Raw genomic sequence first — 24,352 nt, forward strand, 5'->3', positions numbered from 1 at the left:
AGTTGGTGCAGCCACTGTGGAAAAACAGTATGGAGGTTCTCAGAAAACTGAAAATAGAACTACCATATGATCCAGCAATCCCATTCCTTGGCATATATCCAGACAAAACTCTAATGTGCACCCATATATTCACAGCAGCACTATTCACAATAGCCAAGACATGGAAACAACCTAAATGTCCATCCACAGATGAATGGATAAAGAAGATGTGGTACATATATACCATGGAATAATACTCAGCCATAAAAAAGAATGAAATAATGCCATTTGCAGCAACATGGATGCAACTAGAGATTATCATACTAAGTGAAGTCAGAAAGAGAAAGACAAATACCATATGATATCACTTATATGTGGAATCTAAAATATGATACAATGAACCTATCTACGAAACGGAAAGAGACTCAGGGACACAGAGAACAGACCTGTGGTTGCCGAGGGGGGAAGGGGTGGGGGAGGGATGGAGTGGAAGGTTGGGATTAGCAGATGTAAACTATTATTTATGAAATGGATAAACAACAAGATCCAACTGTATAGTGCAGAGGACTATATTCAGTATTCTATGATAAACCATAGGATATTTTAAAAAAAGAATATTTAAAAAATATTTTGAAAAGAATATTAAAAAAAGAATGTATATTTATGTATAAATGAATCACTTTGCTGCACAGCAGAAATGAACACAACACTGTAAATCAACTACACTTCAAAAAAATAAATTAAAAAAAAAGCAACACCCCCACCCCCAAAATAAAACAAACAAAAAAGACAATAGCAAAATCACGCTTACCTCAAACAATGAAAACATGCCAACCCTTCCACAAGAGAGGCAGGAAAAAAAATATTATTAAAAAAAATACCCTGGGATCCAGGCCAAACCAAACAGGTCTGCCGGCAGGACACGGCCCCTGGCTGCCAGTCTGTGACCCCTGGATGAGGCAATCTGCTGGGTGGAATTCTGACCCACACTCCAAAATCTGCCTGAAGTCACTTGATAATAAACAGTGTCTCCCTACAGAGGTGGCAGGCTCCAAAAGGCCAGGTCAAACTCAGCAGTTCAACCCTGATCTGATCACAGAGCCCCAGGGATCCCGGCTCCCCATGCCACCCTCCCCACCCTGCCTTCCCCAGCAGACAGGGACTCATCCCTCAGGAGCTCTGATCCTGGAGCCCCTCCTTGAGCTTCGGTGTTCTCAGGGCGCAGGGCCTGGGCACCTCCATTTGCTGGCTTTAGGAACTCAAAGTTCAGGAACACCAGAGACTTGCCAGTGAGCCCATCCCTGGTCACCACGAAGGGCATCATCTCTCCCAGCCTGCAGTGAGGGCCCTGTCACCGCAGTGAGGGAGCACCCACCACACTTATCAGAGCGCCTGCTGGCGTTTCTCCCCCACGCTAGACTCTCCCGGAGAGCAGGGCCTAGGGTCTCACCATCCCTGTCCTCGGGACTCATCAGGGACTACAACCCCTGACACCCAGGGCCCGCAAAACCTGCCACAGCCATTCTAAAATCTTGGCCTCAGGGCCTTATCCCTGAGAAAGCTGTGTGGGTGTGGAGCCAGGCTGTGGGGTAAAGGCTCTCCAGGACTGTGCACGACAGGCTCACACATTTAGCCATCAGATCCTGGTCACCCACCACAGCCCGGTCTTCAGAGTCTAGAGTCTGGGGTCCTTCAGTCGAGCCAAGCATCCGTCTCTGCGTTTTCAGTGTCTGAGAGGCCTGTCATCAAGATAAAACACCCTCCTCTTATTAGGAGTTTTAATCCCTCACTCCAGCACCCCATGCAGTACTGGTTCTGCCAACCGAGCAGATAGATGGTTTCCAGAAAACAGAAAGTGGCAGTTAAGACTACCATGGGGGCGTTCAAGTATGAAACTTATTAAGTATATGTTCTGCCTTCGGAAGGGAAAACGATTCATGAAGTGGGGAAGCCTTTTGAGACAGAAGAACCTGAGTTTTTAGATCCAGGTTCTAGCTATGAAAGCTTGGGATGATTCCTTACCCTCAAGGAGCCTCTGCTTCCTCATCTGTGAAATGGGGTAACACTACCTAGCTCGTAGGGCAGCTGCGCAAAATAAATGAGATGAGGGATGTACAAGGGCCAAATCCTCCTCCCCCCAAATGAGGCAGACAGCGTTTTACACGTGATCACTTTTTAAAACGATCAATGGTATGGACTGAATTGTTCCACCCTGCCCCCTAATTCATACAACCCTGGTGGCAGTATTTGGAGAGAGGGCCTACAGGGAAGTAATTAAGGTTAAATGAGGTCATATAGGTGTGGCCCTGATCCAATAGGATCAGTGTCCTTATAAGCAGAGACACTAGAAAGCTCCCAGGTGAAGCACAAGTCCCTCTGTCCCTGATATCAAACAGGACACTCCTCATCCCAAACGTGTCTGAAGAAGGCTCCAAACTGAGTGTAGAGTCTTCTAGGCCAGTGATCCTCCAACTCTAATGTGCACCAGGGATCATGTTAAATATGCAGATTCTGATCCACAGGTTTGGGGTGAGGCTGGAGAATCTGTTCCTAACAAGTCCCCAGGGGATCCTGATGCTGCTGGTCTGCGGGCTACACTTTTGAGTAGCAAGGTCCTTAGACTGCAATGTTATTTCCCCACCAAAAATGTATGAACATGCATTCATTTAGATGCCAACCGTCAAATGCTGCCAGGCACTGTGCTAAATGCTGAGGATAAATAAAACAGGGTCTCTGCTCTTAAGGAGTTTATAGTCCAGTGAAGGCCCTAAGGGGTTTCCCTGATTCCATAAGCCAAGGGCAATGTCAAACACAAAATGAACCCCATTAAAGACAAAGCCCTTCCAGAACAGCCTGCAGAGTGAGAGCACTTACACAAGATGTGTTGGAGGCAACAATAATGCTGAGATGAACACCCCTATTCAAGGACTCAACCGACGACTCAAGCTATGATAAAACTGAACATTCCTGAGAAACAGAGTGGGTGATGGACAAAACAGGTGTCACCGTAGCGTCAGCTGATAAAACCACGGCTATGGAGCCAAGTCTATACATCAGCTCTGGGTCTCCTACTCATTATAGCAATACTTATCATTACGACTTGCTGGCACTGGCGAGAGTCAGGGTAACCACCACTAGTGGTGGGAAAAGAGAGCATTCAAGTGGTGCTTGATGAGAGAAGCAGCTAGGTGGTTCTGGACATACTGGATGTTAGAGCTGAATGTGAGGGTCCTCTTAGCAAAATCCAAACCCTTTAGCCGAGGAGGAAACTAAAACCCAAAGCAGTTAAAGCAGTGGTTCTCAACTGGGGTGACTGTCCATCCCCACGGGACATTAGGCAGTGTTTCTGGAGAGATTTTTGGTTGTACAACTGATGGAAAGCTTCTGGTGTCTAGTGGACAGAGACCTGGGATGCTGCTAAAAATCCTCTAGTGCACAGGACAGCCCACCACAACCAAGAATTATCTGTCCCAAAATGTCAACATTGCTGAGATTAAGAAACCCTGAGTTAAGGAATTTGCTGGAGGTCAAAGAATGTCACACCACAGACTAGATTAGAGGGGTCCAAGAGAGCATTCGGTAGAGCTGGAAGTGTTCTAAACTCTACACTGTCCATTATGGTATCTGACAGCCACATGTGGCTACTGAACATGTCAGATATGGGTAGTGTGACTGAAGAACTCGATTTAAATTTTTTATTTTGTCTTTAATAATTTAAATGTAAACAGCCAAGCATGGCCAGTGGCTACCCTATTGGACAGGGCAGGACTACAGTCCGTATTTCCTGACGCCCAGACCGGCATTCTTTCAGTTTCACAGCCTGCTCTTTTCTACTCTTCTGAAATGACCCACCCACCAGACTTTATCACAACGATTTGGCTGCAAAAAATACAAAAGTAAGATAACAGCAGACAAATCTTAAAATGTTCACAAACATCTTGTTTTGTAGATTGCGAAAAAAGCAAAACGGCAGATCATGGTTACACATACAGTGGTCCCCCGTCATCCGAGGTTTCAGTTACCAGTGGTCAACCGCAGGTCCAAAATATCAAATGGAGAATTCCAGAAATAAACAATTTCTAAGTTTTAAACTATATGCTGTTCTGAGTGGTGAGGTGAAATCTCCTGCTGTCTCACCAGAACATGAATCATCCGTTTCTCCAGCACATCTATGCTGTATATGATATCTACCCATCTAGTAGGGTTATCAGATCGACTGTCGGTATCGCAGTGCTTATGTTCAAATAGCCCTTATTTTACTTAATAATGGCCCTAAAGTGCAAGGCTAGTGATGCTGGCCATTGGGATATTCTCTTACTGTGCCTAATTTATAAATTAAACTTTATCATACATATGTATGTATAGGAAAAAACAGTATATATAGAGTTTGCTACCATGCAAGGTTTCAGGCATCCACTGGGTGTCTGGGGACGTATCTCCCACAGATAAGAGGGTCCTACTGAACACGTAATAAGACTGCAGAAACAAGAAAGGTCAAATTATTCCTACTTCCGCTTGCACGGAAGCGTGATATGACACAGGTAAAACAAACAGCCCTCTGAGCCTTGAGGTTTTGGCTTATTTCTCCACTTGGTCAACTAACTATCCCTTTCACTTCTCAGAAGCTGGGTAAGAAATGAGGCAGGTCAACATCCTTAGCAAATTCTCACGCTTCCCATCTCCCTCGCATCAGAGGCCAGTCTCTGATTTGCTCGTTTTGATGGAGACCACACTGAGGACGCAGCTGTGTTAAGCACCAGATATACGTTACGGCGCTACATTCTCACCGCAGCCCTAAGCAGCACACATACATTACGTCGCTTCATTCTCACGGCAACCCTTTGGGGCATCAGGAGGTTAAAGAACTTGGCCCACGTCACACAGTCAGAAGCAAAGCTGGGACTGCCAATCTCCTGCTCTTAAGCACGGCCCTAAGGGCCTGAAACCTGGAGTAGCAACACTGGCTGCAAAGGCATGAGGAGCTGCCCGGAGGAGCGGGACCCCTGCAGAACCAGGACGGAGTCCCGGCTCCGCTCTCCACGCCTATCCCGGGTGCCCGCGGCTCTTACCTGTCTATCTCCAGCGCTGCCACCACCTTCAGCTTTCGTAGAGCTTGTCACTGAAGGCGCGCATGGTGTTGGGCGTGAGCAGCGCGAAATCCTTCTCGGGGTTCATGGTGGCAGCTCGGGGCGTTCCCCGGAGCCCCGCGACTCCTCAGCCCGCGGCAGCCCGGGCCGCGCCGGGGCTAGGGGAGTCTGCGGCTCCGCGCTGCCTCCGGCGCCGGCTCACGGACCACGCCGCCCCGGGCCGCCTGACTCGCTCCGCCGCCGCCGCCGCGCGCCGCCTCGGAACCGGGGCCAGGTCCCCGTCTCCGCACACCTGCCCTCGACCGCCCAACCGGTCAGGAGTACCACTTGGAACCCGCACCACAGCTCTTAAAGGGTAACAGCCATCTTACTTGAATCAGGTGACTCTGCAGCGCCTTCCGCCTTCCGGCGCTAGGACCCGCCCCTCTCCAGCCACGCTTCCGCACGCACCTGCAGGGTGTTTGGCCACGCCCCACACGGCTTCACCTTCTACCCTCACACTCCAGCTTTCGACCCCAACAGTCTGAGTCTGGTTTGAGACCTGCTTAATTGGGCCTGTATTACATGCAGTCAACTGCCCGCACGTGGTAGGCTTGGCACTTGGTGGGCTTCAGTAGATGTTCGTGAGAACGAAGGGGCTCCTGGAGCCTGACTCGCTTAGGATAATTTATTCTATACTTACTGAATCTGCTAGTTCATTCACTACTTAGTCACCAGTCAATATCTCATATGCCAAAGTTTCCCGCATTGGAGTAACACCATCTTGATTTTCGCTATGTCCTAGCCACTTGTACTGTTATTTTAAAAGTACTTTCTAATCAACTCACTTTAAAAAAATCTTAAATTCATTCTTTAGCCTTGCTTATGCCTTAAAATCATGGGTTTGAGTAGTGACATATTTTTCTAAAACATATAAATTGCAATTAAAAACAGAACTATCTGCCTACCATCTAAAATCTCAGGTACCAGCAGTGGCTGTCACCCCACCATTTGGGACTCAGGATGTGTTTATCATGCTCTGATACCTTGCAGGGCTGGGTTACAGACAGCAGAAGCCCCAAATGTGTTGATTGCAGGCCTCCAGGTGGAGCCACTATAAAGCGGCCCCTCCAAGTGCTTTGAAGTTTCACACTAAATGGTGGAACAGAAGTTGAAGCTGTGTGATGAAAAGCACTTTATGGATGCAGTGGGGCTAAAGATACAGTAACAGGGAGATGCATCAGCGTTCCTTATCATAAGCTTCCATAGTGAACAGGGACTTAGGGCAAAGCTATAATACCACAGTGGAACCCAATGAGGATTAATACTGTTAAAAAACAAAATTCAGCTGAGTAAATTTGAGGATCTAATTGGCTTTATTCAACAATTCATGACTCTGGCAGCATCCCATCTAGCAGACAGGAGCTTCAAGGAGCTCAACAAAATGGAAGGCTTTTATAGGCAGAAGGGGTGGCAGCTAGGAATGAAGTAGATTGTTTCAGCCATGTCACCTTCCTTTGGGGAAGGGGGGTGTTTATCATGCAGATTACTTCACCAGAGCTGATCAGGTAATCCCAGATTAACTAGTTAAAGGTCATATTGCTGGGAGAAGCTGAAACTACAAGTAGGTTAGATGTTAAGTCTTGGTTTGCTGACATGAGTTAAGCACAAGTGAATCAATTTGGGACCTGTTTCTTTTTTTTAACGATATGAAATAACACTGGTCGTACTTTTTTCTAATGAGTGAAAAGCAGTCCTGTAAAGCTTATAACAGTCTTGAAAATGGAGTGTTATCCTCAATCCACAGATCAGAATCTATGGGACACAAGTGAGGGGCTATGGTACATAGAATTCGAAGATGGTCCCTAAGAGTCCCACCCTTTTTGCTATACACCCTGGGCAATCCCCTCCCTTCAACTGTGATTAAGTCTTGTAAACATGATGGACTGTCATTCTAACAATTGTCATGTCATATAGCAGAAGATATTTTGCAGATCTAATTAATGTCCCTAATCAGTTGACTTTGAGTTACTAAAAAGGGAGATTATCCTGGGTGGGCCTGACCTAATCAGCAGAGGCCTTAAAAGAAGTTAGGAGAGATTTTAAATGGGAGAGATATTCTTCTGCTGGCCCTGAGGAGTCGATAATAACAACAGTGAACTGTCTATGATGGATCACTTGGTAAGGACCTGAGAGTGGTCTTTCGTTGCTAAAATTGGTCCCCTGTTGTCAGTTGCCAAGAAAATGATACGTCAGTGAAATGGCTGCCAGGGAATGAATATTGTCAACACACTGAGGGAGTTTGGAAGATAATCTTTCCCCAGTTCAGCCTCCAGATGAGGATGCAGCTGGCTGGCATGTTGATTTCAGCCCGTGGGAGCCTGAACCAAGAACCCAATTTAGTACCTTTTGGACTCCTAACCCATGGCAACTGAGATAAGACATTTGTGTTGTTTTAAGCTGCTAGATTTGTGATAATCTGTTATGCAGCCATAGAAAACAAATACAGGAGCTATCCCCCAACTCAGCAAGTCATGGGGTAATTGTGTCTAGAAAAATCTGTGAAAAATGTGCTTTCCTTTACTGGTGGGGTTTTCACAGCTTTTAAAACCCTTGCCAACACAATCTGACAAATGAAGGTGGGTGCACCGACAACCTGAAAACTGCCCCCAATACAGGTTCATCTCCAGAAGAAAATGTATTGCTTAATAGGTTCCTCCCCTTACCTTGATACCAAGTAGCACTGATAAGGACATTTCTAAATGTCTTGCAAAGTTTATGTCTTTAGAATTTTGATGATGGTTGAGGTAAAACAATGCAAAAAAAAATCAATGGGAATGATTTGGATCTATTTCTTTAGTGTGTATTCATTTCCACTAGATCCATATCTAACATAATATTTCATCTGTTTCTTTTGCTGTTTGGTTTGGCTTTTCCTTAAAGGTGAACTGAATTTCCCATGGGTCATAATGTGATACAATTTTTTAACAATTGAAACAGTAAGGAAATGTTTTTTTTTACCAGAAGGAACTCTTTTCTTCTGTAATCACATTCTGGCCTAGGTTGCTAAGAAACCAGTTTTTCATTCAAGGCTGAAACCGATGCTTTGTCCTACCTTTAGTTCAGAAGTTCCTGAAAATAACGGTTACTTTTTTTTTCTGACATCTTGGAAAATGTCAGCTAGTTAAGGTTATTTATGCATAATTGGACTGGCGTTGGTACTGAGAATAAAGCCCAAGGGCCACCATTGCCTTCTCTATGTGCTCACTTCTCCTCTGTCCCTGGTGGCCAGGCCTGCCGTGCTCAGACTCTTCCAGCCTAGTGGATAATTAGTATGTCTGGTTGCACAGTGGCCATCATGTCACAGTTATAACTCATCTGCACATACGTGTGATGAGGCCTGGTTGGTGTTACATAACTTATGGGCATTGTTGCAAGAGGGTGCTGGTGACACTGTAAGAAACTGCACCCGAATCTTGAATTGCACAAAGCAGTTTCTCCAACAGCAGTGTGGTTTTGCTGGAGTGTCAGGGCAACATGTTGAGGCACAGTATGAGAGGTTTGGGAGATCCCAAACTTGGGATTTCTTCAGCTCCAGCAGGCCCTCGTGACGTCACAGTACAATCACCTCTGACCTGAGGCAGGACTCGCCCAAAGCAGTGGTTAGACTTAGGATGCCACACTCACCAGGGCCTCTGTGTCGAACAGTGTCAGGGGGCCTCATTCACGTTGTTTTCCGTGCATAATGGTCTCTGGGATTGTGCCACCTGGGCCCTGATATTTTCTGAACACCCCCCAGTGAGATGTCTCCTGGTTTCCTTTGCTGAGAATGCGTCCTTTCAAATGTAACTTCCATTAGCTTTCGTCAGAATGCTTGTTTTCACTAAGCCTCCCCTTCAGCTCTCTGCTGAGCGACATTCCAAACTTGCCAATATGAAACGATTTTGTCATTGCCTTTTCTGAGGCCAAGAAAATATAAGAACCACCTATAGGAAAGCGATGTACCCCATCTCAAGTCATCCGGGAAGGGGGTTCATGCTGGGGCAGGGTCTGAGCTGGTTGCTTGGTCCCAGGGAGGCCGGTCTGCCTCCTCACTCCAGGCCTGACTGAGGCTTGGGCTCTAGACTCAGTGGCTTGGGGGGAGCTGGAGCGGGGCTGAAGGAGGGGAGCTGCCCCTGGCCACCTAAAGGCACCATTTTGCAGGTGGTGACACTGGGAAGTGGCCAGTTTCTGTAGCAGCCAGTGTCTGGGGTGGTGGCTGGAGCCCTGCAGCCCCAAGGGAACATTTCTGAGTCCTGACCTTCACAGTTAGAGGAATCTTTTTTTTAAAAATCAATTAATTAATTTTTGGCTGCGTGGGGTCTTCCTCGCTGCGCGCGGGCTTTCTTTAGTTGCGGTGAGCGGGGGCTACTCTTCGTTGCGGTGTGTGGGCTTCTCATTGCGGTGGCTTCTCTTGTTGTGAAGCACAGACTTCTAGATGATCGGGCTTCAGTAGTTGTGGCTCGCGGGCTCAGCAGTTGCGGCCTGCGGGCTCTAGAGCGCAGGCTCAGTAGTGTGGTGCACAGGCTTAGTTGCTCCGGGGCACGTGGGATCTTCCCGGACCAGGGCTCGAACCCGTGTCCCCTGCATTGGCAGGCGGATTCCTAACCACTGCGCCACCACGGAAGTCCCAGTTAGAGGAATCTTGAGTCTCATCACGCTCCGACTGTGACCGCGGGTGCTTTAGCCAACTTTTACACGGCTTCCTCCGTCTTTCCTGCAGTCTTAACGATTGTTTATCATACTAGGTTTAGAAGTGTTGAAAAGGCACCCGTTTAGAAGAAGGTGGTGGTGGGCCAACTGCTCCCCTCCCCCCAGCTCTGCCTCTGGGGAGTGGGTGGGAGGAGGGACTTTGCGGGGCGGGCAACCATTTCATTCACTTCATCTGAAAGCAGAGTTGGTGAGATCCTCTCCAGGGCTCTAATGAAGAGCGTTAGGGCTGTGGATTCAGCAAAGTCTCAAGTTCTGCTGGTGCCTTTAAAGCAGTGCTCTGCACTGCAGTGTGCACACAACCCCCCTGGAGATGTCATTAAAATGCAGATCCTGGGGCTTCCCTGTTGGCGCAGTGGTTGAGAGTCCTCCTGCCGATGCAGGGGACACGGGTTCGTGCCCCGGTCTGGGAAGATCCCACATGCCACGGAGCGGCTGGGCCCGTGAGCCATGGCCGCTGAGTCTGCGCATCCGGAGCCTGTGCTCCGCAACGGGAGAGGCCACAGCAGTGAGAGGCCCGCGTACCGCAAAAAAAAAAAAAGGGGCCCCAGAGTCATACACTGCTAAGTGCTGTATGATGGAAGGTCATGAGTGTAAGACCTGTGTCATTTTATCAAACATGAGCATTATTACATAGTGCTTGGGCTTTGGAGATATATTAAGAGACTAAATGAAGAGACTTGCCCTTGTCAAGTAAAATATAGCTGTTTCGTGTAGTTACCATGTTTAATATGGAATATCTATATTTCATACAGATATCTGGAATTCATATAATGCGGAAATAAGTGCCCCTGTAATTGAACTGGAGGATAAAACAGTACCTTTAGAATTCTGATTATTTTCTCTATTCTTCGCAGGGCTAGAACCACACATAGGTATTAAGGCTGAGGAGACGGCTTTTCCATGATGCCGCGGGCCCTGGGTCCCACTAAGGGGTGATCCCCTTCAGGTAATAAACCCATTTAATTCCAGTGTCGCTGCCTTCGCCGGGAGGGCAGGCTACAATCAGCTTGCTGGTGATGGGTGTTTTGCTGCCTGATGGGTTTCCTCCAAAGTAGACCGTGATGTTGTTGATCTTCTTGGGCTTCACAGAGTCTATGGCGCGGACGGAGAAGGCCGGGTTCTCCACCGTGAAGGAGAAGGTGACCGGGTGGTAGAAGACGTTCTTGAAGGGGATGACTATGTTGCACCCGGCTCGGATCAGGAAGGGGCCTTGCGGCTTGGGCGGCAGAGCCACTCCGAAGAGGGGGATGATGTACTCGCCACCCACGAGCGATGAGAGGCTCAGGATGCCCTTGCTCTCGCCCAGGCGGCCGGGCTCGAAGTACACCTCCACACTCGCCTCGGTGCCGCCCTGCACCCCGGGGGCCGCGGAGATGAACTTTTCCGTGTGGAAGTCTGGACAGTCGGTCTGAAAGGAGAACAAACGCGCTCGGCTCACCCAGGACTCTGAAGAGCAAACCAGCAGTTCATGTCCGTCCCCAGCCCTCCACCCTCCGACATGAGCAACCTACGCTTGCGTGAGGACGGGCAGGTTATACAAAAGCTGTGCCCTTAAAACTCCCTTGAAGAGTAGGTGTTACTAGTTTATCCCCGTTTTACTACAAAGAAACCAAGGCCAAGAGATGTTAAACAGACACACAGCGGGATGATATGGGCGGCAGTCCTGGGTGCTGACCCGCCGTATCCCGTGCTTCTTTCCTTCCACTGCCCCTGGAGGACCGGAGACTCTGGCTCCTCGTAGACGGCTGGGACTAGTTCTGGACAATAAGTTGAGAGTAGAAGTGCAAGGTGTCCCTTCCACATTAGAGCCTTTATTTGCCAGAGCAAGTCCCTCTGGGGTCTTTTCACCCCTCTGCTGCTATGACTGGAAACATCTGAGATAGTGGTTGCCCCTCAGCCTGGATCCCCGGGTGGCTGTGATGAGCAGAGTCCCCTGCTGACCTTCCCTGGATAGAGAAGCACGAATGGGAGGCAAACCTTTGTTGTTTTAAGCTACTGAGATGTTGGGGCTGTTTGTTACCACAGAATAACCAGGCTTCTCCTGACGGATGGGGATGATCAAGAGCCTACGCCTCTTTAAAAATCATGAATCACTACGTTGTACACCTGGAACTTATAAAATCCTGTACATCAACTCTACCTCAGTTAAAAACAGAGCCTATGCCTTGTGACCACGGCCATGGGACTCTGATGATAACTGGGCACACGGCCACCCAGTGTAAGGCTACACTCCTAGCTCCCCTTGTTGCTGGGTGTGGTCACACGAAGTTTTCTTCAGTGGAATGTGAGTGGCAGTGACGTATGCAGCTTCCCCGTTTTCCCCAGGTAGCTGGCTGCAATGTGGATGTCACAGTAAACCATCTTGGTCTGTGTGCACCGCAGCAACTCCCTATAGAGGGAAGAGCATCAGGAAAGAAGGGTCTGGGTGCCTGATGTCACGGAGCTGCCATTCCAGCCCAAACTGCTTTTGCGCACACTGCTATCTGAGAGAGGAATAAACTACTATTTTGTTGGTTTGCGGGGCTTTCTGTTTCAGTAGTTAATCCTATATTCACACTGATTTAATAGCTAACACATATGGAACACTTACTATGGGCCAGGATTAGTTTTATATACCTATTTAAAAATCCTGACAGCTATCCTGTGAGAGTGTTAGTAAACTATTCATACAAAGAGTAAACGGTGAAGCCAGGATCCAAATCCAGGTCTGCTGGATTCCACAGCCGATACTCATGACCACTAAGCTCTATTGTCTCACTGTACTGACCACTGAGTATGTTGTGGGAAGCAAAACTCCCCCTACCCCAACCCCAGCTTGTTACGCTAGAAAGTCTGTGAGGAAGAACCCAGGCCTGGTATTCTTTGTTTCTAGCTGGGAGTTTCCAACTAGATAAAGCACTTGAGTCTGAGTTTCACATTTCTGCACCCGCCGTGTCCCCCTCCCATTATTTTGGAGCCCAGACTTCTGGAAAGCATAGGGCAGAGGGTGAGGCAGGGGCTGCTCACCCTGCAGTAGTATTCTATCTTCTGCCGGGCGTAATTGGTGAACTTGGCAAAGATGCTCTGGCCACTGCCGAGAACAGCCTGGAAGTGGACAGGCTTTTCAGGCAGTGCTGGCGTGGTCTTCAAACTGAGCTCATATGGGTAGTAACCCAAATCACTGTTGTGCAGTGTTAGTTTCCCGGAGGTTTCTCCAGCTTTCAAGGGCTGGAATTCAAATGAGAATGTGCCCTGCAATAGAAGATGAAGGCTCGGGTGACGCTGAACGTCTGACCCATCCTCTGCCCCCCGGTGACCTCACAGCAGGTTGGCAGCAGATGCTCATACTGACCTTGAGCCTGGGGGACCTCTGTCCAAACCAGCCCACTTTTCCTCCTATGGACCCCTTCTACCTTTCCCTAGTCTGGGTATTTCTATATCTGGAATCTCTTTGAATCTAAAAAAAGGTACTGGATCCTCTCTTGAGAAGCATAATTATGGAGATGGGGGTGGGTGGGCTGGAGGGGCAGGAGGGCTGAAGGTCAGGCAGTTCTTTCTTTGCTCATAGCCCATCTCTGAACAGTTTCCTGGGTCCTATCATCATTTGGGGGAGGCCTTCTCCTTCCTCTATTATCATCCAAAGCAAAACAAAACAAGAACCAAGGAGTACTGCTTATAATAGCAAAACAAGGGAAACAATTCAAATGCATTAGCAGTAAGAGACTGGGTAAATAAAGTATTCTTTATTCACGTCAGTGGAATATTATGTAGCCATTACAAAGGAAGAGGCAAAGCTCTAAGCGTTGAAATAAAAGGTGCTGGTAATATTTTAAGTGGAAGAAAGAAGGTTCTAGAAATGTATATAAAGCTCTAGAAATGTATATGAGCTTATTTTTGTGAAGAAGATTATGTCTATGTATGTACAGAAAAGAGACAAGGGTATGTCGAATTGTTACCAGTAGTTATCTTAGGATGGGGGAAATGGGACTGTGGGGACTTTTACTTTCTATTTCATGTACTTTTGTAGGGTTAAAATTTTGTTTTTATCATGAGTAGGTATTGTTGTTTTTGGTTTTTTTTTTTTTTTTTTTTAAAAAAAACTACTTCTGGGCTTCCCTGGTGATGCAGTGGTTAAGAATCTACCTGCCAATGCAGGGGACGTGGTTTGAGCCCTGGTCTGGGCTCAAAGATCCCACACACCACAGAGCAGCTAAGCCCGTGAGCCACAACTACTGAAGCCCGTGTACCTAGAGCCCGTGTTCCGCAACAAGAGAAGCCACTGCAATGAGGAGCCCGTGCACTGCAACGAAGTGTAGCCCCTGCTCACCACAACTAGAGAAAGTCCGCATGTAGCAACGAAGACCCAGTGCAGCCAAAAATAAAATAAATTAAATTTATAAAAAAAAAACAAAAGAAAACTACTTCTTCCTGAACAATAAAATAAAGAGGATATCACTAAAATTACTGTAGATGTTTAACAGAGAATACAGTACAAAAATTTACACGATCTTACCACAATTAAAAAAATTTGGATGAAAATGGACAAATGTATAAACAAATATAAATTACAGAAACAGACTCAAAAAGATAAAGAAAACCCATATAGTCCTATAACCATGAAAGATATTTAATCAATAATAAAACAAAAAATTTCCCTTAACAAAATTCCAGATCACAAAGCTTTACTTTTAAGTTCTACCAATCTAATATTCCACAAGTTCTTCCAGAGAAAAGAAAAAGAGGAAACCTACCTCAACTTGACATCAGAATCCAACAAGGAGAAAGGAAAATTGGATGCTAGTTTCCCTACTGAACATATATACAAAATGTCTAATAAAAAATTGTTATCCAACTGATCCAGCAACATATAGAAAAGAGAATACTACATGACTAAGTTGGGCTTATTCCATGAATGAAAAGTTGGTTTAACACTGGAAAAACCAATCAGTTGCCACATTAAAAATTAAAAGGAAAACAATCAAATGAGCATCTCAATAGATGCAGTAAAAGTATTTGATAAAACTCAACATCCATTCATAGTGTTTTTAAAAAAGCTCTTAGCAAACTAGGAATAGAAGGAGATACCCTTAATCTGATAAAGGGTACCTATAAGAAACCCAAAACAAACATCATAATAAATGGTGAAACTTTGAAAGCTTTCCCTTCAAGATCAGGAACAAGATAATGCCTTCTGTTGCCTTTCTGGTCAACATTGTTCTGGAGGTCCTAGATAGCCCTATAAGGCATGAAAAAGTACTTAAAGGAAAAGGTTTAGAACGGAAGAAACAAAATTGTAATTACTTACAGATGATATGGTTGTACATGTACAAAATACAAGAATCTACAATTTAAATTATTATTAAGTGAATTTTATTTATAAGATGTTTGGGTAAAAGGTGATATACAAAAATCAGTTACATTTCTAAATGATTGCAACAAATATTTAGAATATGAAAATTTAAAAAGATGCTATTTATAATAGCATCAAAATATACAAAACCTAGAAATAAATCTAACAAAAGATGAGTAAAGCCTCTACGTAGAAAACAAAAAACATTATTGAGAGAAATTGAAGAAGACTTAATGGAGATTTGCTCATGGATTGGAAATCTCAATACTATAAAGATTCAGATTCTCCCCTATGACAGACAGGCTCCAAGATGGCCCCCAGTAACCCCTACTTCCTGGTATTCACACCCTTGTATAGTCCTCTCCCACACTGAACCAGGTTGGTCTATGTGACCACAAGTATGTGGCAGAAGAGATGGCGTGTCACTTTTGAGATTAAGAGGAAAAGACTGTGGTTTCTGTGTTGTGCATGCTCTTTCTTCTTTGCTGCCTCACTTTCTTTTATTTTTTTAATTTTTAATATTTTTGGCTGCATTGGGTCTTCGTTGCTGCGCGCGGGCTTTCTCTGGTTGCGGTGAGCGGGGGCTACTCTTCGTTGCGGTGTGCGGGCTTCTTATTGCGGTGGCTTCTCTTGCTGCAGAGCACGGGCTCTAGGCATGCAGGCTTCAGTAGTTGTGGTACGCAGGCTCAGTAGTTGTGGTGTGCGGGCTCAGTAGTTGTGGTGCATGGGCCTAGTTGCTCCGTGGCATGTGGGATCTTCCCGGCCCAGGATCAAACCTGGGTCCCCTGCACTGGCAGGCGGATTCTTAACCACTGCGCCACCAGGGAAGTCCCCTCACTTTCTTTTAGATCGTTCACTCTAAGGTACGTGAGCTGCCTCGTTGAAAGCAGCTCGCGGGAGAGGCCACATGGTGAGAAGCTGAAGCCTCCAGCTAACAGCCAGCAAGGAACTAGGACCTTTCCAACAACCAACCACATGAGTGAGTCTGGAAGCAGATTATCCAGCCCCAGTCAAGCCTAGGGATGCCTAGAGTCCTGGCTGACAACTGACATCCTCATGAAAGCGCCTGAGCCAAAACCACCCGGTTAGGCGGCTGCTCTTCGATTCCTGATCCTCAGAAACTGTGGAGGTAATAAATGTCTGTTGTTTTAAGTTGCTGAGTTTTGGAATAATTTGTTGTGGATCAACAGAAAACTTATACATTCTTTTTTTTTTCCTTCTGCACCACGCAGCTTGTGGGATCTTAATTCCCCGACCAGGGATTGAACCCAGGCCCTTGACAGTGAAAGCGTGGAGTTTTAACCACTGGACCACCAGGGAATACCCCAAAAAACTTATACATTCTTAAAATAATCTATAGACTTAATTTAATCCCAATCAAAATCCCAACAGAGTTTTTTTTTTTTTTTAAGGAACTTGACAAGCTGATTTAAATATATATATGGAAATGCAAAGGGCCAAAAATGCAATACTATTCTTGCCAAGGTACTCTTGAAAAAAAAGAATATAAGAGATTATTAAGTCTTAATATAAAGCTAGAGTGATTGCTTGCTTGGCCATATATCAAACTATACTATAAAACTGTAATAATTAGGATGCCGTGGTATTGGTACAAGTTCAGAAATTGAGTCATTATTATATTATAGGAAACCTAGAACAGATCCATGCATATATGGACACTTGATTTATTTCACAAATGGCCGTGTAAATCAGTGCGGAAAAGACGGTCTTTGTAGTAACACAGTCTGAGATGATTTATATTCACTTGGAGAAAAAGGAAACTTGACTCTTGCCTCACGTCATACATTAAAACCAGTCAGGTTTTGAGCAAGATGATAGCAGCAGCCGCTGCACAGTCTTCCCAAACCCCCACAAAGCACTCAGACCAACCAGCTTAACGACGACATCTATAACATAACTAAGTGAAAAGATAAGCTACCAACTCCAAAAGATGGGTGAGTAGGGCTGATTACTCACAGCCATGAGACTGGTGTGAGTAAGCCACTGTCTGGGAGGAGTGGGAGAGAGAGCAAAGGAACATCAGTCTGAGAGCCAGAGAATCACCCTAGATTGAGGGTCCCACTCAACCTGGGAAACTTGACGGGACAACTGACAACAGCAGCCTAAGCTGGAAGGATGATCTCAGGCTCTAGTTTATCGCTAACTGCAAAGATGTCACAATAAGATTGGGGCAGCTTAAAACCAAGTTACTTAAACTACCTTCTAAGACAAAACCTTGTGCTGAGAGAAACCTCTGAGAGTAGAATCTATTTGACTGTGACTGAGACACTTAGGGCAAAGGAAAGATAAAGCTCAGATAAAGGTGGGGAGAAAAAAGAAAAAAAAACCCTAAAAAGTACAAAGCTGTATTTTAAAAAATATTTGTGGTAACAACAGAAGAGAGAATCTTAGTTACGTGAAGCTACAAAAGGTATCCAGGGCCACCTTTTCCTTCTAAAAGCATGGAAAAAGTTAGAATGAACAACAGAAAAGGAATAAAAAAGGTGAATGATGAGCAGAATAATATTGCTATAGACAATGAAGGCATGCCAGGAAGAGATCACTACAAAACAAAGAGAAAAAAAAAAAAACAGAACAGATAAGATAAACAGAAAGTACAGATTTGCATGTACAGCTGAATACGTCAGTATTTACACTCAATATAAATGATGTGAATGCTCAAGTGAAAAGGAAGCCTTGCTAGACTGGGTTAAAAAACCAAATCCATCTCATCTGTACACCGTTTATAAGAGACACGTTTAGATTATACGGATAGAGAAAGACTGAAAGTATGATGATTAAAAAAACCCCACACCATGCAAATGCTAACCAAAAGAAACCTATATTAATATTAGACAAAATAGATTTTAAGGCAAAAAGTGTTACTACAGACAAGGAAGATCACTTTATAATGAAAAGAGTTTCAAGTCACCAGAAAGATATTATGATTTTTATTTAACTAGTAATATAGCTTCAAAGTATATACATAAAGCAAAACAAGACAGAACTACAAAGATAGACAGATACACAATCATAGTAGTATATGTTAATATACTCTCCTAAAACTGATTAAACAAGCAGACAAAACTATCAGTAAGGGTAAAGAAAACTGAACAACAAAACAGCAAATACATTCTTTTCAAAAAGAGAAGGAGGATTTTAAAAAAAGACTATATTGGGCCATAGAGCATGTCTAAAAAAATTCTAGAGTACGGAAATAATATGGAATATATTCTCTGACCACAAAATAATTTTAAAAAGTGGTAACTAGAAAAATCCACATCTTTGAAAATTAAGAAACTTCTAATAAACCAGGAGTCAAAAAAGTATTAATAATAGTGAAAATTAGAACACTTTTGAACTTAATGATAAAAAATACTACATATAAATATAAAAACTTGTATGCTGCAGCTAAAGCAGTACTTAGTGGGAGATTTATAATCTTAAGTGTGTATATTAGAAAATAAAGAAGACTACAAGTTAATTCCCTAAGTGTTTATCTTTGAAATTAGTTAAAGCAACACTAACCCAAAGGAAGCAGAAGGAAGGGAATAACAAAGATAAGAGTGGAAATCAATCAACTAGAAAGCAACCATACAATAGAGCGTAACAACAAAGCCCAAAGATGCTTTTTTGGGAAAAAAAAAAAAAAAACAGTTGAGAAACCTCTAGCAAGGTTGATCAAGAAACAAAGAGAGAAGGCACAATAACCAATATTAGAAATGAAAAGGGGACGTCACATAAAAAAGGTAGTAAGATTCGTGCTGTGAGACCTAAAGTTCTTATGAGGTTGTCTAAAATGAAAAAACACGTCAGCCAGGCCTCTGGTAGCTCCCTGTGTGCTAAATGTGTCAGTGACAGGATCAAACATGCTCTCCTTATTGAGGAGAAGAAAATCGTTGAGAAAGTATTGAAGGCAAAAGCACAGAGTCAGAAAGCTAAATTAAAAATGAAGCTTTTTTTGACACTCTCTTCAATAAGTGGTGCTGGGAAAACTGGACAGCTACATGTAAAAGAATGAATCAGAACACCTCCTAGCACCATACACAAAAATAAACTCAAAACAGATTAAAGACCTAAAAGTAAGGCTGGACACTATAAAACGTCTTAGAGGAAAACATAGGCAGAACACTCTTTGACATAAATCACAGTAAGATCTTTTCTGACCCACCTCCTAGAGTAGTGAAAATAAAAACAAAAATAAACAAATGGGACCTAATTAAACTTAAAAGCTTTTGCACAGCAAAGGAAACCATAAAACGAGAAGACAACCCTTAGAATGGGAGAAAATATTTGCAAGCAAAGCAAATGACAAGGGATCAATCTCCAAAATATACCAACAGCTCATGCAGCTCAATATCAAGAAAAACAAACAACTCAATCGAAGAATGGGTGGAAGACCTAAATAGACATTTCTCCAAAGAAGACATACAGATGGCCAACAAACACACAAAAAGATGCTCAGCATCACTAATTATTAGAGAACTCCAAATCACAACTACAATGAGGTATGACCTCACACCAGTCAGAATGGCCATTATCAAACACTCTACAAACAATAAATGCTGGAGAGGGTGTGGAGAAAAGGGAACCCTCTTGCTCCGTTGGTGGGGATGTAAATTGATACAGCCACTATGGAGAACAGTATGGAGGTTCCTTAAAAAACTAAAAATAGAGCTACCATATGATCCAGCAATCCCACTACTGGGCATATACCTTGAGAAAAACCATTCAAAAAGACACATGCACCCCAATGTGCATTGCAGCTCTATTAACAATAGCCAGGACATGGAAGCAACCTAAATGTCCATCAACAGAAGAATGGATAAAGGAGACGTGGTACATATATACAATTGAATATTACTCAGTCATAAAAAGGAACGGAATTGTGCAACTTGCAGAGAAATGGATGGACCTAGAGAATGAGTGAAGTAAGTCAGAAAGAGGAAAACAAATATCATATAATATCACTTATTTGTGGAATCTGGAAAAATGATACAGATGAACTTATTTGCAAAGCAGAAATAGAGACACAGATGTAGAGAACGGATGTATGGATAGCGGGGGTGGGATGAATTGGGAGACTGGGATTGACATATATACACTACTATGTATACGACAGATAATTAATGAGAAGCAGAGGAACTCTGCTTGATGCTCTGTGGTGACCTAAATGGGAAGGAAATCCAAAAAAGAGGGGATATACGTATATGTATAGCTAATTCACTTTACTGTACAGCAGAAACTAACACAACATTGTAAAGCAACTATACTCCAATAAAAATTAATTTTAAAAAATGAGGGTTTTTTGAGTACCAAAAAAATCAAAAAACAAAAAAAAGGTAATAAGAGGATAGTAACAATGTTATACCAATATTTTCAGTATATCGATGAAATGGAAGGGCTCTTATTACTGACTCAAGAAGAAACAGAACATCTAAATAGTCCAATAACCCACTGAAAGAATTAAATCAGTAGTAGACGATCTTCCCACAAAGAAAACACCAGTTCTCAGTGGCTTCACCAGTGAGTTCAAAGAAGACATAATTTCAATCTTTTATAAACTCTTTCACAGAATTGAGAAAGTGAGAAAATTAGCAAAAGTGACACCCAAACTGAACAAAGAGTATGAGGAAGGAAAACTGTGGTCCATTCTCATTCATGAGCACAGAGGCAAATCTCCTACACAGACTATTACCCAATTAAAATCAATCTGTATGTAAAAAGGGAGTTATCAGTTTATGAAGAGTCTATCAGATTGGTAAACTTTAAAAAATTCTGACAATACCAAGGATTGGTGAACTCGCATTGCTGATTGGCAGTTATCTACTGATTGGCAGTTAGAGGCAGGCGCATCCTATGACCCAGGGATTCCACTCCCGGGTGTACACTGTGGAGAGATACAGGCGCATGTGCATCAAGAGGGCGCTTGTGCAAAAAGAACCATAGCAGCATTTTCCACGATAGCCAAATGTTGAAACCAACACAAATGTCTGGCCATAGTAGGATGGAGATCTAAATTGTGGTCTAGTCATTTAGGATAGTCTACAGCGGTGAGGATGAATGAACCTCAGCTGTGGGCAACGGCATGGAGGACCGTCACAATTCAGAACTCTGAGCGAAAGAAATGAAACATTACAGAATGTATATAGTATGATTTCTTTTGCATAAAGTTCAAAAACAGGCAAAACTAAACTATATTGCTTAAAAGCAAGACATGATCATTACAAAACAAGGATAGTGGCAACTTTTAGGAGTCAGGGAGAGAGGGGTGTCTGGGGAGGTGGCAAGTTTTAATTTCTTGGCCTGGGTATTGGTTTAACAGATATTTATTTCATAAGTTTTTGTTTAAACAAACATGTTTGCATGCATATACATGTTTATATGTACACATACATATATGTATATGTATGTTTTATATACTTTTCTGTATAGTTCACAGTGAAAAATATAAAAATACAATAAAATAAAGGGCATGGAGACTCTCTGAAGAACAAAACAGATAACTAGATTCTGAAAGTGAAGGAAGAGACAGAGTGGGAGTGCAGGGAACAGGCCTGGTGGGCTGAAGTTGGGGAAACAGAAGAGATTTTGATGGAATCCGGACAGTGAGAGTTTGGAGTGACAAACTGATGAAAAGAGCATTTATCCTCCCACCAGTTCATAACTCCGGGCCATGTCTGCCCAACCACTGTCAAAGTCTTCTTGGGCCACCTCCCTGAAGTGGTCTGCGCATAAACAAGCACATAGACAAATGTGTGTGTTGTACACTTGATACACTATTATGTGTCCCTTGCTGTCCTTTTCACCACATATATTCTATGTGACTTTTGTAATTAGGAAAAACAAGAAGAATATTTTAAATTTGAGCAAGGCAAACAAACACATAATAGAGACAAGTCCCTTTTACATGTCTGAACCAAAGCTCTATGTGGCCCTGGTTTATGTGAGGACTTGGGCAGCAGAGGAAAGGAGAGAACAGGAGCGCTGTCGACCAGTCGATCATCCCCTGCCCTCCCGACCACCGCCAAGGCTGGCCCAACTAAGGGATGCAGAACGTGGATCCAGAGGCCCCCTGGGCAGAGCCTCCAGCACGGATATGGGGGCGGGGAGCCCCTGGCAGGCAGGGCCATACCTCAGAGTTGGCCGGCACCACAAACTGGGAGGGCAGGCTGATGTCGGGCACCCTGCATTCCGTGGAGAAGGTCACCGAGTAGGGCAGGGGGTTCTCCACCTTGATGGAGGCCGACGTGCTTTGCCGGACAGGGCTCACCATCTCGATGGTTTTGATGATGCCTGAAGGGATGACCTTGAAACTCACCACGTAGTATAGGAACTCGTTGGTCACCTCGTTTCGGAAGATCACCTGGGTTCACAGAGAGAGTGGGAGGAAGTGGGGCAGAGCAGAGGGGTTAGCCCAGGGTCCTCCGCCGTCTACACGATCCTTCTCCCTGTTCGCAGTGCGTGAAGCACAGGGACCAGGCTGACACAGGCCCTCCCAGCCCCTGTGAACCCTGCCAGCCAGCCCTTCTCTTCAGGTATTCCGCTCTGGCTTCTCCCAGGTGAGAGAGCATGAAGGAGCCTGGGTTGCTTTAGGAGAGGCTAGCGCAGCACCGTCTAGTGCTGAAGATGGTGTCCCCAGTGGGGACAGCTGAGTGGCCCTGGAGAACAAGCAAGACCTCAAGAGGTTCATGTTGTGGTGGGCTTCACTCCAATTCCTGCTGCTGCTGGAACAGTTAATAATAACAATAATGATAATGATAGCATCTAACACTTGATTACTGTGTACTAGGCACTGGAAGTACTTACTTAATTCATACAGTTTGTAGGCAACATGACTATTCCCCTCACTGGTTTTTCTAAACATGAGCAAACGGGCTTAGCAAGTTATTATCTTGTCACCTGCAGAGTGGTATCAGAACCAGGATTAGAACCCAGGCTGGCCTGACTCCAGAGCTCACACTTGTAACTGCAGTGCGTTGTCCCCTCACCCCTGTGTCTGACCTGTTGATAAGCTGCTCCCCTCTTTCAGTTCTTTCCCTGGATGACTGATGATGTTGAGCATTTTCTCATGCGCTTCTTGGTCATTCACATATTTACTTCTGTGACCTAGAGTCTACTCCAGTGTTTTGCTTTTTTTAATGCCTTGAGCTGTTTATCTTATTACAGTAGGTGGTAATAGTTCTTTACATACCTGCCTTTTTACTTTCAATCTCTTCCTGTCTTTAAATTGAGAGTGCTCTGATACCCTCTGTATTTTAATTGGAGTGTTTAGTCTTTTACAGTTAAAGCAATCATTTATGTGTTTGGGTTGAAGCCAGCCCTTTTGCTATTTCTTTTCCATTTGTCTCTTATTTTTTCATTCCTTGCTTGCTACTTTCCTGCCTTCTTTTGGATCAATGTGTAATCTTTTGTAATATATTTCATTTCCTCTACTGGCTTCTTACCTATATTTTTAAGTAATAGATTTTTAGTAGTTGCTCTAGAGCTGACAACACAGCAGTCAGGAAATTGTCACAAGCCAGAGAGGACAATCACAGGACCCACTGCATAGGTTTCTCTTCTCTCTGATGGACTGCAATATTGTGCTGACTGTTGTCCGAGGCCTAAGAAGAGTTACCTCAGATATTTTGTCCAGTTTTATGGTTGTTTATAGTGAGGGTCTAGTTACTCCAACGTAACTGGAAGCAAAAGTATTTTTGACTTTTAAAACACTTTTAGGTTGTTATTGTTCATTTCAGTATATATGTTACTGTAAAGAGATCCTGTGATCTGGGTTTGTTGTCATTTTTACCTAAAATTTTACTTGTATTTTATTTATTTTTTAAAAAATAAATTTCTTTCTTTCTTTATATTTTTGGCTGCGTTGGGTCTTCATTGCTGTGCATGGGCTTTCTCTAGTTGCGGTGAGCCAGGGCTACTTTTCGTTGTGGTGCACAAGCTTCTTATTGCAGTGGCTTCTTTTGTTGCAGAGCACGGGCTCTAGGCGCACAGACTCTAGAGCGCAGGCTCAGTAGTTGTGGCTCACGGGCTTAGTTGCTCCGCGGCATGTGGCAGGCGGATTCTTAACCACTGCACCACCAGGGAAGTCCCTTCACTTGTATTTTAATAAATATATTTACTGGTATTTTTCTGTTCATACCTACAGTTTACAAATAGCTCTAATTCTCTTCCTACCCTTCGCTATGAATGAGAAAATCTCTTACCTCCCCATTTGCTTCCAAAC

General features: G+C 44.1%; 1 protein-coding gene and 1 long non-coding RNA gene across 2 annotated transcripts in view; one reads left to right on the plus strand and one right to left on the minus strand.

Moving 5' to 3' along the window:
* The first annotated feature begins 3,153 nt into the window (after positions 1–3,153).
* Positions 3,154–9,156, plus strand: LOC113627095 (uncharacterized). Its single transcript, XR_003435430.1, has 3 exons — positions 3,154–3,486; positions 8,363–8,366; positions 9,146–9,156. It is a non-coding gene; the product is annotated as an uncharacterized LOC113627095 (long non-coding RNA).
* Positions 9,157–10,495: 1,339 nt separating this feature from the next.
* The window catches only part of HYDIN (HYDIN axonemal central pair apparatus protein), a 433,475-nt gene continuing 419,618 nt past the window's right edge, over positions 10,496–24,352 (minus strand). Inside the window, exons 85-87 of the mRNA XM_027119341.1 lie at positions 22,262–22,492; positions 12,804–13,028; positions 10,496–11,205 (exon numbers count right to left, since the gene is read on the minus strand). Coding sequence (XP_026975142.1) covers positions 10,723–11,205; positions 12,804–13,028; positions 22,262–22,492 — 939 coding nt within the window. The 3' untranslated portion in view covers positions 10,496–10,722. The remainder of the gene's footprint in view (positions 11,206–12,803; positions 13,029–22,261; positions 22,493–24,352) is intronic.

Source organism: Aethalodelphis obliquidens, unplaced genomic scaffold (genome assembly GCF_003676395.1).
Source record: "Aethalodelphis obliquidens isolate GAN/ISIS:26980383/991018 unplaced genomic scaffold, ASM367639v1 scaffold20, whole genome shotgun sequence".
Lineage (NCBI taxonomy): Eukaryota > Metazoa > Chordata > Mammalia > Artiodactyla > Delphinidae > Aethalodelphis > Aethalodelphis obliquidens.